Source organism: Chenopodium album, chromosome 23, assembly GCF_948465745.1.
Source record: "Chenopodium album chromosome 23, dcCheAlbu1.1, whole genome shotgun sequence".
Taxonomy (NCBI): Eukaryota; Viridiplantae; Streptophyta; class Magnoliopsida; order Caryophyllales; family Amaranthaceae; genus Chenopodium; species Chenopodium album.
In genome coordinates this window covers 31,944,120-31,956,606 of record NC_137856.1, presented here as the reverse complement: position 1 = coordinate 31,956,606, position 12,487 = coordinate 31,944,120, and the positions used below count along the sequence as shown (strand labels likewise).

The window sequence follows — 12,487 nt, the reverse complement described above, 5'->3', positions numbered from 1 at the left end:
ATTCAATTATGTACTGGAAGAATGATCATTGACTAACATTTTGCTTACAATATTGCCATATTCATTTTCATGTCACTTTAATCTTTAATCATGCTCCATTATTCTTTGTGGTTGTGTCAGCACTAATCACACTTTATGCCATGACCGTATTAGTGTGTTTGATTTCACAAAATTATAGCTTTTCCCCTAATTAAGTATAAATGAACAAGATCTTTCAATCAAGCACCAATGAAATAAAGACCGCATGCAATCATCAACATATTATACTTTGTATGACTTTTCACCCCAAAATATATTAGTAAACCATACTTCGTATATAAGAGTGTAGGTATGCGTTGAAGTATATTCTTCCCAAATACATTTAAATGTTCCACACTAACAATAAAAGAGAGTTAAATATTTATAAGGTTGTGGCCTTGTGGGGCTTCTTGTATTTTCATATACTATGTATATGGTTTTGAGATGTAACCTGCTTGAGCTTGTATGGGCTCTCTCTGGATGACGGGTGTTGCCTAGACTCATATTTATCATGGTATTAGTGTCAGACCTAAAAATAGCTTAAGCAATCGTAATACTAGGGCCACGGCGATCGGAGTGTGAAATTGCACTTTGACCCTATGAAACATCAGGATGATAAAATAACTTTTACATAAGGTGGTAGATCATTATTACCTTAAGATTTAGACTTGATCACCAAGCAGATCATAACTTTAATTTCAACTAAAGATGGCTTTGATTTTATTTTTATTTTTTTTTTTTTTTTTTTTAAGGTAGATGAAAATGTGATTCAAACAACATGTGGACCCCATGCATAGTTAATGTTTCAAAAGATAGCAAGATAAGAGTTTCAAAAGCTTTAAATGAAGATAACGCGTGTAAAATGATCGATCTGTATGTGTACTTGAGTCTATAGGTATGTCACATGCATGAAGATTGGAGGATAATGTATATCATCATATTATGTATTGCTGCCTTTCACAATAATTGTGTTTAGTTACATCACCCCTCCTTTTCTTTATACTCCTTTTAAGCCAAGATAATTGGTCGCATTATATATCTAGTGACTTTCTTGGTTTACAAAATGAAAGTTTGAAATTTTCATTATTATCATTAATGATGTTCTAAATTAATTAAGAATTTGGAGGATAATTTACGTTGATCATATGATATGAGAAACATATATATTAGGAAAAAAAATTAAGCTTTAACTTAGGCTAAATAATACTCCGTTAGTATATTTCAAACTATGAATCACTGATTTAGGTTTCTGTCATTCTCTAAGTAGTTAAAGAGGTTCATGGATTGATAAATACGGAGTATAAATGATTTAGAAATTGTGAGTTTTGGTGCTATTGTCCAATTTTGTGCCAACTGCACGTATTAGTGATATAAATGCATAGGAAAGAGAGATTCAAACATTTGTAAGTTAATCTACTTAAAACAAAAACCTTAAGTCTTAACCCTTACGCCAATATCTCGTTCATAATTTTATGAGATTTACCCTAAGTGCATGTATCATCATTTTGATAGAATCACTTCACCAAACTGTCGGTGCATTGGCACATGATCTCCATTCTATAAAAATCAAAGACTAGACATTTGTACGTTCGAAATTAAACAAGAGCGTGTATGTGTGCATGAACAATTGGAATTCTTATGTGGAAATGACTCAGCTAGATGTTGAAAATTTTTTGGCCATTTGAGATCTTACGTACTTAACCAAATTATATGTTACTTGTATGATTTATGACCATGTTTCTCTAATTTAATATAGGAAAATGTTTAACATAATCGAGGAACGAACATATATATGACTAAGCAATTTCACTAACCAAGGAACATATATAATGAGCTTTATATTTACCAACCAGCCTTAAACTCATGTCCACCTTAATTTCACTTTTGTCATGAAAATGAGTTTAAGGGTTAACATGTTTGGATAAGACAAGTGTATGAGAAATCCGTTTTTATTACTTATAATTATTTTACATTTAAAATAATTCAATAAAATCCTGATAAGTTAAGCAAGTAATCGAAATTAAGTGAATATAATACACCCTTAATCAAGGAAAATCACTAATAACCAACAAAATCATATATTTGTTAATTTTAAATTGAAGTATCCATAGTTATCTTTCAATAAATGCAAGTAAAATCTTACAACTCCTGATCCACTTTATCCATACCGTTTTCCATTGAAATTCTTAGTTGATGCCATTGAGGATATCAAGTACAAGTGTGAAAGTGCAAATGTGCAATTTTTTGATGAACTTAATTCTTATGGCTTCCTAAAATCATATGTAGCCTTTACAAGCTAGGCTGTTGATTGGGAGAGTAGGGGTCGGAGCAAAGGGTAAGGGTGAGGACGTGAAGTTCGGCCCTTTAAAATCGCATCTTATTGAAGTTGAACTTGTAATCTCAAAATCATTCCGTTAAAGCTGCATGTATTCATAGCAACTTTATGAAACTTATTTTCTTGATAATAATTATTTCAAAATGAAAGGAATAATAACTTAATCATATATCTAGATTCATGTACTCATAATTTTATATAGATTGTTGTACCTACCTAGTATCTTGAAGATGGTTTGGTTTGATATAGTTATTACTGAAAATCTAAGTTTAGATGGTTTGGTTTGATATAGTTATTACTGAAAATCTAAGTTTGCCTCAATCAATTCCCTTTTTATAACAACATTATGTATTTTCCTCTTCTACGATTCTACCATCTAGCTACGAACTAGTAAATCAATCAAAAGATTAAAACATGGTAGATACATGTGTATACCAATCAATATCAAAATAATGAAATATGGATTTTATTTTTATTTATAATTTTTATTTGGCAAGAAGAGTGACATAAGATTATTATAGGTTACCACACGAATATGCTAATAAGGAAGATTAGTAACTTATAGTTTTAACTCTTCTAAATATATATTATAAGCAATGTCTTGATCTTGTGCCATCCTATAATTTTTATTTTCTATCCTGAAAAATAATTCAACTCTTTAATTTATGACATAATTCAAATGGTGCAAATTGAGGCAAATCCAGCCAAAAGGGAAAGATAAAGCTTCAACAAGAATATTAGTTCTACTTGACAATCTATAAATAATACTTCCTCTGTTTTTTTTTTATAGTTGCAACACTTCTCTTTTCACGATTGCCGATGTATATTTTCAATCGTTAATATCTTTAATTTCCGACATGTAAAAATTATAAACATTTGATATTAAAATTGTATAAGTCGAGACGAATCTAACAAGATCCCACATGATTATATTTTTATTTAATTATAAACCGTCAAAGCGAAATACATGAATAGTGTAAAAGTCAAACTGTTACAACTATTAAAAATGGAGGAAATACTAAAATAGCAACCGCTGACATCATCCTATTCTAAAATTAACCACAGGTCATGCTGTCACTAAAAATTTTCCCTCCAAAACTATAAATGATGTCATCATTTTATAATTTTTTATTAAAATTTTGGTAAGCTATATTAATATTAGTATCAATTTCTGAAAAACAATCTATTCTCTCTAACAATAATAATGTAATTTTTCTTCCTCAAATATTCCTTTCATCATTTAATTTTTCTATGAGCTCTATTTTTTTCTTTTAATATTTGATGTATTATTTGTTTTGAGATTTTTTTGCTTTTAATTTTGATATGAAAAAATAAACAAATATAGAAAATTTATTTGTTCAAATCGTGCATCGCTAAGACTAATATAGTACATATTAAAGTGAGATAATTTTTGGTGGGATTCTCCCCTCCTAAACAATACTACTTTTTTTTCAAAATCATTAATTTGTTTATAAATTTCAATATACATTTATTTATTTATTTGTGGTTGACTATTGACCTATATTTTATTTTATTTTATTTTTTTGAAAGAATTGACTATTGACTTATATTTATATAGGGACTTCTATATTTTAATTAATACTCAATATTAATTTAAGCCCCGAGCATGACTTGAGCATTATTTAGTTGTTTAATATAATTTCCATTTTTTTGAAATTAATAGTCCATTTCATTCGATATAATAAATAGATAATCATTTGTTCATCTCATAGATTAATTGTAAGCAATGCATGTCTCATGCAATTGTACTTGTTATCACTTCTTAAATTTCCTTTTTTTAAAAAAAATAAAAATAAAATTATGTTGGTATTCATTGTTGCTTACTACTACCATTTAAAGAAGTGATGTAATGTGAACACTATAGAGGTAAAATTCTATAAAGGAAAGACGGATGCAATCATGCAAAAAATATACACCAAATAAATCTATCTTTTGTTTTTTTTTATTTAGCTTCATTTGACATTTAGGCCCTGTTTGATTCACCTTAATTTTGCTGAACTGAAATTATTTTTACTGAACTGAACTTAATTTTATTGAACTGAAATTATTTTTACTAAACTTAAATTATTTTTACTGAACTGAAATTATTTTTACTGATTTTCTATTATAATTCTTCTTAAAGAAAACTGAATTTTACTGAACTGAACTTATTTTTACTGAACTGAAATTATTTTTACTGAACTGAAATTAATTTTACTGAACTGAACTTATTTTTACTAAACTGAAATTATAATTACTGAATATTATTTTTTTAAGGTGAATCAAACAGGGCCTTATTTATTCATCGAGTTTTTTTTTTTTTTTTTTTTTTTTTTTTTTTTTTTTTAAGTACAAAGGTGAAGAAACTATGCTTCCCGTCTTGTTTCAAAAATAAAAATAAAACTATGCTTCCGGTCTCATTTTCTTAATTAATACCCAATCTTTGCTATACATCCAAGCTACGGTTTTGCCAAATTAGAGAGAAAATAGAAGTAAATGACTTGTATTGAGGTTGACTATTTATACAAAACCTGAGCTCATAAGATAGGAAACAATCTTCCTAAAAGATTAATGATATATTATTCACTAATTATTATCTTAACATAAATAAACCTAATTATATTATTCTCATAATAAGATATACACGGATAATATATCACACATATATTTTTCGATATCTCATATCTCTAACGGTTTGGATCTATATAACCATTGTAGGTCCCTAGTCCCAACTCATGATAAGTAAATATTAATGTAATGCATTCATAATTTAGGGATTTAAAGTAAAAATATAAAGCATAATTTAGCAATAATAATATCTCGATCCAATTTTATCATACATTCTTAAATTAGTATTATGTACCATATTAAAAAATATTTATTATATGTTTATATATATATAACTCTAGTGATTGTATTGTTTTTATCATACTGTCACTCACCCACTCAATAAGGGAAAGTGTACTTCATGGCTCATGCACCTCTAGCATCCCTGGTGTTCAACAACAGCAATAATTTGTATTGTATAACCGGTTTTACACTTGTATGATGTAATATATATTTTCTTTTCATATTTGCTTTAAATATTGGAGGATTGGAGAAATTCCAAATGAGCACAAAAGAATGAGTTTACATTGTGTACGTTACATTTATCGATACTATATAGTATATCAAAATTTTTAATATAACGACTATACAAGGGCAATTTCATTGTTCTTTATTACTGTGACCAAAATTATTAACCAGAATCAGAGTTAACCATTTCAATGGATATATCAACTTTGGTGAAAACATAAAACCAATATTAGAGTAACAACTCATCAACAATCATCTAACAGGGTTGTTACAACAATTTTTAAGTTTGTACACCAAACCAAAAAAAAATAAAAAATAAAAAAAAAATCTAAATCTATTGTTCTATGTTACATCTAATTCATCAAAAAAATCACAAACAATGTGAATGAAAAATAAATCCCATGTAAATTTATATATCAAGGGAATGTGAACCCTGTACCACCTGAACCTTGAGAAGAAGCAGAGGGTGGATTTATAGCAATGTAAAGCAAAGAGATTGTGATAGCAATTAGTCCTGACCAAACAAACACAATTGTTGGTGTTTTCCTTCTTCTTCCCATCAAACCTTTAGCAAAAGGGTACAAATGAGCCAACACCCAGAAACTAAAGAACGCGCCGCCCAAGAACTTACTCCATGATGGGACTGAGCTGTATATGGTCCTAGCAAATGCATAGCATACTGCTATTATGTTTACCATTGCTATTACTATGGGTGGGAGCATCAGTGAACTCCATTTCACTAGGTAAAGCTCTGCAAACACGTCGTCTTCATCTTCTGATGCTGACTTTGAGGTCAATGTGAATGAGATCTCGATACCTGAAATACATTACCACATATGAGTTGTCTCACATTCAACAACGAAGAGACAGACTGATATATAAACAATGGATTATGAGTTGGACATTTATTGATTAGTATGAAATTTATACCTGCAATAACTTTGAGAAGGCCTTGAATAACAGCAGCAAGGTGAGAACTAGTCCCGGAAATGAGCCAAAACTGTTCATTTCTCCACCATTCCTCCAACTCGATCCCCGACCATTTCACCTCCAAAATGGCCAAAAATATCAAACATAATGTCATGATCAACAAATATATCAAGAATGTTATGCTAAGTGTCTGCACGATGAACTGTCCGGAGAAAAGTGACAGCGCCGGGAGGAAGCAGTACATGATGAGGAAAAGAGATGTGAAAGGGTATATCCCAACATTGATGTAGGCCAACCTCTGAAGCAACTTTAGGCGGCGAGTTCCTAAAAAGGCGTTGTTTCTTGAGAAAAAGATTTCTACTGATCCTGTAGCCCACCGCAGCACCTGGTGCAGCCTGTCTGTCAGATTAATTGGAGCAGACCCTCTGAAGGAGTCTCGTTTTGTGATGCAGTAGACTGAACGCCACCCACGATTGTGCATCCGATAGCCGGTTACCACGTCTTCTGTTACTGAGCCGTAAATCCATCCTACTCTGTCTCCCCATTCTGTTTTATCTTCATACCTGAGTATGCATATTTATACAACAGAATATAATGACTTATTTTTCATTAGTAATTCTAAAATATTGACTATGTTTGTTTCTGATACTAATTCTGAATTTTTTTTCGGATTTAAGTTTAGGTACGGAGTATATAAATTAGTGTAAGACGGTCTTACCAGCAAGAGATAACGGATACAGCTTCAGCAACAATGCTAGAGTCAAGGGGCTCGCGAGGTACTCTAAGAGCACCCGGAGGCCTTCCATACTTAACTGCAGGATGATCAGCTAAGGGACGCCCTTGATACTCTGCAATAGGTATCGATTCTGAAAGCATTGTTGAGTTTCCGAACCTCTTAGGTAGCAAATTCACGTCCAATTCCGGGTCTAGCTCTGAAGAAGTTAGTGCTTGCGTCTCCGAATCTTTGTTGTTGTTAGCTATCCTGTCTGGATTCGGTGGGTCAAAACCATACAACGCGAATCTCCTGAACATAGTACCAGTGCCCACATAAACTGGACCCTGCATCAAGTAACAAAATTAAAGGGTAAATTTGAAGCATCATTTCTGAAACATGCTAATTTCAAGGGAAAAAAATTGGACTAGACTCGCAAAAATTGGACTATGTTAAAAGGTATGAAGTACTTGATTAGAAATATATTTCAAACCTGAAGACCATCTAGAGCACGCATGTTCCCGTCAAAGAACACGTTGTTTCGATTAGCATATCGATCAGAAGGATCAATACCTTCAAACCTTTGAGGAAACTGTATGTAACAAATGTCTTCACCCCCTCGATCAAGCATGAAGCACATACCTTCACGAATGGCCTTACAGTTGTAAATGTAGTGATCACAATCAAGGTTGAGGATAAATGGACCGTTAGAAAGAATAGCAGATGATCGCACCAATGCATTCATAGCTCCAGCCTTCTTGTTGTGATCATACCCTGGCCTCTTTTCACGTGACACGTACACGAACATAGGGAGGCGTATGTCAGTTTCGGAAAAGTCAAGGAGTTTGTCATCTGGTGTTCCCAATATTGGGTCTGGTGGTGGTGGCTTCAACATTACCTGCATTCCGTTTGTGTTATCTTAATTAATGTTATGTAACCTCGCTAACTCTTACAATTTCCTAAATAAAAGGGGAAAATACAAGTTTGTCTAATTACATTTTCGTAAATAAATCATAACTTTTTGTTAAAGGTAGGCCCACAAATGTTAATTTATTTATGAAAAAAGTCATGCTAACTGTGACTTTTTGTTGATTTGTTTACCGAAATACCACTAGATAAATGATTTTTGTTTATCACAAAGACGGTGCTTCCTCAAATTAAAGTTAGTAGGCATACCTGAAGGATTCCTGCATGATCACCCTTAGCATGTTCACCAGCAGAGACAACCCAAGTACCAGGCCAGTGAGTTCCATCAGCCATCCAAGTAGCCTTTTGGGCCCGAATTGGTTCGGACCGATCTCCACCACTATCCCTCATTTGTTTCATCATCTTCATTTCCTCCCTAGCATTAAACGCATCAGACCGCCTCCTAATAGAGTCAGGCAACCCATTAATTCGAACCTTAAACTCGTCATATTCCCTCTTAATCTTCCTCCTATCTTTAACAAAATCAGGTTGCAGCTTATTTTTAGTAGGGTCACCCTTCAATGTAAAATAAGTCTCCGGATTCCTAGGCTCAATGTCATGTTTCCTACAAAATGGAACCCATAACTCAGCAAAGCTAGCTGCCTCTGCCATAGCCTCAAAGGTTAGGAGCGCGCCACCATCATCTGACACATAACATGCTATCTTCTCAACTGGATAATCAACCGATAAGATCGAAAGGATGGTGTTAGCCGTCACAAGAGGCGGTTCTTTTTCAGGGTCAGCAGTTGAGACAAAAAGATCAACACCCGGCAAGTCAGACCGCCCGGTTGGGTTCGATGGGGAAGGTAGCTCGAATTTTTCCCTTAGGGCGTGGAGGTCCGTGGACCGGTTTATAGGACATATTTTAGGAATAATGTCAAGGAGCCAAGAAAAGGCGAACCATATTTCACAAATAACGGACATTAGCCAAAGCCATACTGCTTCCTCATTTGGATTTCTTACACGCCATGCTAAGAATAGGCCTAAAAAGACCAAACGTATCACGATTAATAGCCTGCGAAAATAAAATAAAATGATAGGTTAGAGATGGCAAATATATATATCATAAAGACTACATCAATTGGTTTAATAAAGTTAAAGCTACATTACATAAGATTAAATGGATTATGAACCAAATCAATAGATTAACTTGTTACAATGTTACATAATAAAACTAGTGACATAATGTGATGATGTGGTATTGTAGTGCTATGGAACATTTTTGAGCCTATTCTGAATTATTTTTACTTCTAACCATAAGCAAGTTAACATGGATGATGTGGTGTCTCATGCCGATAAATTATTGCTATTGCAAATTTGCAACAAGTTTTTTTGGTGTTTAGAGAGTCACAAGGGCGGATAATGAGAATCGATCCCAAGATTTTTTGAAATCGGAAGGAAAACTCTAACCACTTGAGCTATCCCTCACTCTCGCAAATTTGCAACAAGTAAATACTACTTAATCAAAGAAAATGGTCACGATAGTTATAATTGAGAATTAACCTGTAAGGGCTAATGATGCCACTAGGAATAGGAATAATCCTACTAAGAGGCTTAAAAGGCTTATCAGCAGCTTCAAGCACACCACTCATACCATCACCGTCGCCATCATAAGCATCCTCGGGTGGCCAATAAGCTGTCCCATGTCCATAAGTCCCCTGCGTCTCATTGAACAACCACTTGTTATGGTCGAAATCACCACCCTTCTTCCTGCTCATCATTCGTCGGTCTTCATTCCCCTTGTTTGGAGCTGGCAATGGGAGTGCTCCACCTGAGAAATCCGGGTGTTCATCATCGTAGTCTTCTAGTCTATAGGGTTCCTTGCATCCTGGACATACTCCACTACCCTTTTGAGCATCGATGAAGCAATCATTGCATATTGTAAATCTACATTTAAAATTAATTAGAAAATGGAAATGCAATGGTTCAAATAATCATTCCAAACCAATAACAATACATTTAAGGCCTTATATTTGATAAGATAAATGTAAGAATATACTAGCTTCGTTTCATATTATTAGCAGGTTTTGAATATTTCATGCTTCATATCTCACAAATAATACCTCAAAGTTGCAATTAATATAAAACTGATATAGTACGCGCATACATTAGGTGCCCTCTACATGAGGCCATGGGTTGAATACCTGCATTCACAAGGGTAGACACGATTTCCACGATCATCTTTCATGCCCTCTCCATCACACACGGGCATTTGACAATAACCCGCCTTACCACGAGCCACATGATCCGGTGGACATGAATCAGAATCAGTCACCTTATCCATAAGATGAGCCCTTGTGACACTATTGAACCCACCCGTAAACAAGGAATTAGACACGTATTGTTCCTCGGCCTTAGCTGCCACGGACGAGCTATCCATAGGTTGATTATCGGGTGTAGGAGGAATGTGCACGGTATAATTCATGTAATCCCCTGAAAAATCCCCTGACATGTCAAGATCCTCCCTCGAAAGGGTCACATACTTCCCACTTGATGTCCTCCTCGCGAACTTCACTGCCTGACCATTGCCACCGGAGGAGGTTCTCGTGTTTTGGGACCCGCCACTCCCCGAGCTCCCTTGGCTTCGGATAGCCTTCTTCGAAGGGTCAGAAGACGGAATCATCTTGCTAGCTACACCCCCTTGTTTAATTTGTTGTTGCTAGAGAGTGTACGTGTAATAACATGAAATAATTAAATTAAAATATAGGATAATAGAGAATAATTATGTAAATTAAATTATCTCCATGTTATTATTATTATTAAATTTTGTTGGAGAAATTTTGATTTTGGTGAAAATGAGGAGAACAAAGTTAGGGAGAAGCCAATGATAGAGAATTGCGTTGGGGGAGATTAATCCTAGTTGTTTTTAGTTTGTGCTTCCGCTAATTTTAAGGATTGACATTAGTGGACGAAAATATTTAGAAAGCTAAATAAAAAATTTCAACGTAAATCTAGGTTTCAAAATGTTTGTTGGTTTTTAGCATTGCATGAAATCTTCTTGCGTTATATGCTTACAATAATAATTATGCTATTTTAATGGTAAATTATGAACGTAAATATTTGTGAATTGTGACGCCAACTACCACCTTTAGATGGTCAAACCTTTTGTCATGAAGTTAAAAAAATAATAAAAAAAATTGCTTTCTAAATTTATTATTATAAATATAAATGATATAATTAGGACATAATTATACAATTAAGCTGCTTAGTTGCAGGAACTAAAGATTAAATAAACCAAATAACAAATTTGTTAAAGGTCAAATATTTCACTTTGACGTGTGGTGAATGTGCACGATGATAAGTTGGATATTTGATTAATTAACAAATCCTAATTCAAAAAAATTTTATGTATCAAATTATAATTAAAATTAAATTGTATATATATCATAGCATAAATAATATAATTATTCTTGTACATTAATTAAGATATATTATGCAAATCATTCAAAAATCGAAAACAGAACCAAATAGTTCGATTTTTTTCGAAAGTGGTTCGGTTTCGGTTTTTAAAAATATATTTCGGTTTTCTGTTCGGTTTCAGTTTGAGAAAGTGAAAAACCGAAAAAACCAAAATTTAAGCTCAAACCCAAAAAAAAACCCCTATCCCAATAGATTTTACCCTAAATATATAAATAAATAAATAAACAACTTGCGCCTTTCACGTCTTCTCCACCCTCTCCCCCCTCTTCTCACTGTCTCCTCAATCTTCTCACAATCTCACTCTTTTAATTCGTTATCGTATTATACTAAATTTATTTAAAATAAAAATTGAATATGTTGAGCTTTTGCCACTTGCATTTTTTTTTCTTATCTCTTGTGCCAACAAGGCAGTGATCTGAACGATAGAGGTGTTTCATTGCTAAAGTTTTCACTAGTTACCTTCTTAACTAGCCAGATAACTCAATAGAATATTGAAATAGGTGTGTGATGAAGAGAAAGAGTTGCATGCCAATATGAGTTTTCTTCAGTTAAGGATAGACGATTTTTCATTATTACGGTGTTTCATCACATTATTCCTTTATATCAATAATGAAAGAAAAACAATTACTCCGTAGAAGGGATCACCAAATTATATCAATGAATGGTTTAAATATTCATTAGTAACTGATAAGATCAGTCTCGCCGGAATCAGGAACAAGGGATAGGTTGAAAGAAAAAAAAAATGAAATAGTAAGAATGTGGCAATTTTGTATGTCTAAAACCTTTAATTTTCTCCAAAATCTTATGACATTGGCGAATATTAATATTTATTAAATACTGTAATATATTCCTCTACTGGTTTCCTAAAAAAATAAAATAATGCAACAAATGCATTAGTTTACGTACATAGTTCTAAATTCTATGGAGTACGTCAATACATGTTTATATTTTGTAATCAACCATGAGATAAAGACATTTGGTAAATTGGTAGGTAGCTTAAATTTTGCCAAGTGGCATGTCACATATAATGC

At 33.0% G+C, this 12,487-nt stretch overlaps 1 protein-coding gene across 1 annotated transcript; it reads right to left on the bottom strand.

The window, feature by feature from the left end:
• Window positions 1–5,526: 5,526 nt before the first annotated feature.
• LOC145607382 (cellulose synthase-like protein D4) lies at window positions 5,527–10,659 on the bottom strand. The gene is made up of 7 exons (XM_081663052.1): window positions 10,181–10,659; window positions 9,540–9,923; window positions 8,247–9,051; window positions 7,564–7,968; window positions 7,077–7,417; window positions 6,359–6,921; window positions 5,527–6,245 (listed from the first exon to the last, which is right to left on the bottom strand). The coding sequence occupies exons 1-7, from the start codon at window positions 10,657–10,659 to the stop codon at window positions 5,845–5,847; spliced, it is 3,378 nt and encodes a 1,125-aa protein (XP_081519178.1). The 3' UTR covers window positions 5,527–5,844.
• Window positions 10,660–12,487: the final 1,828 nt, after the last annotated feature.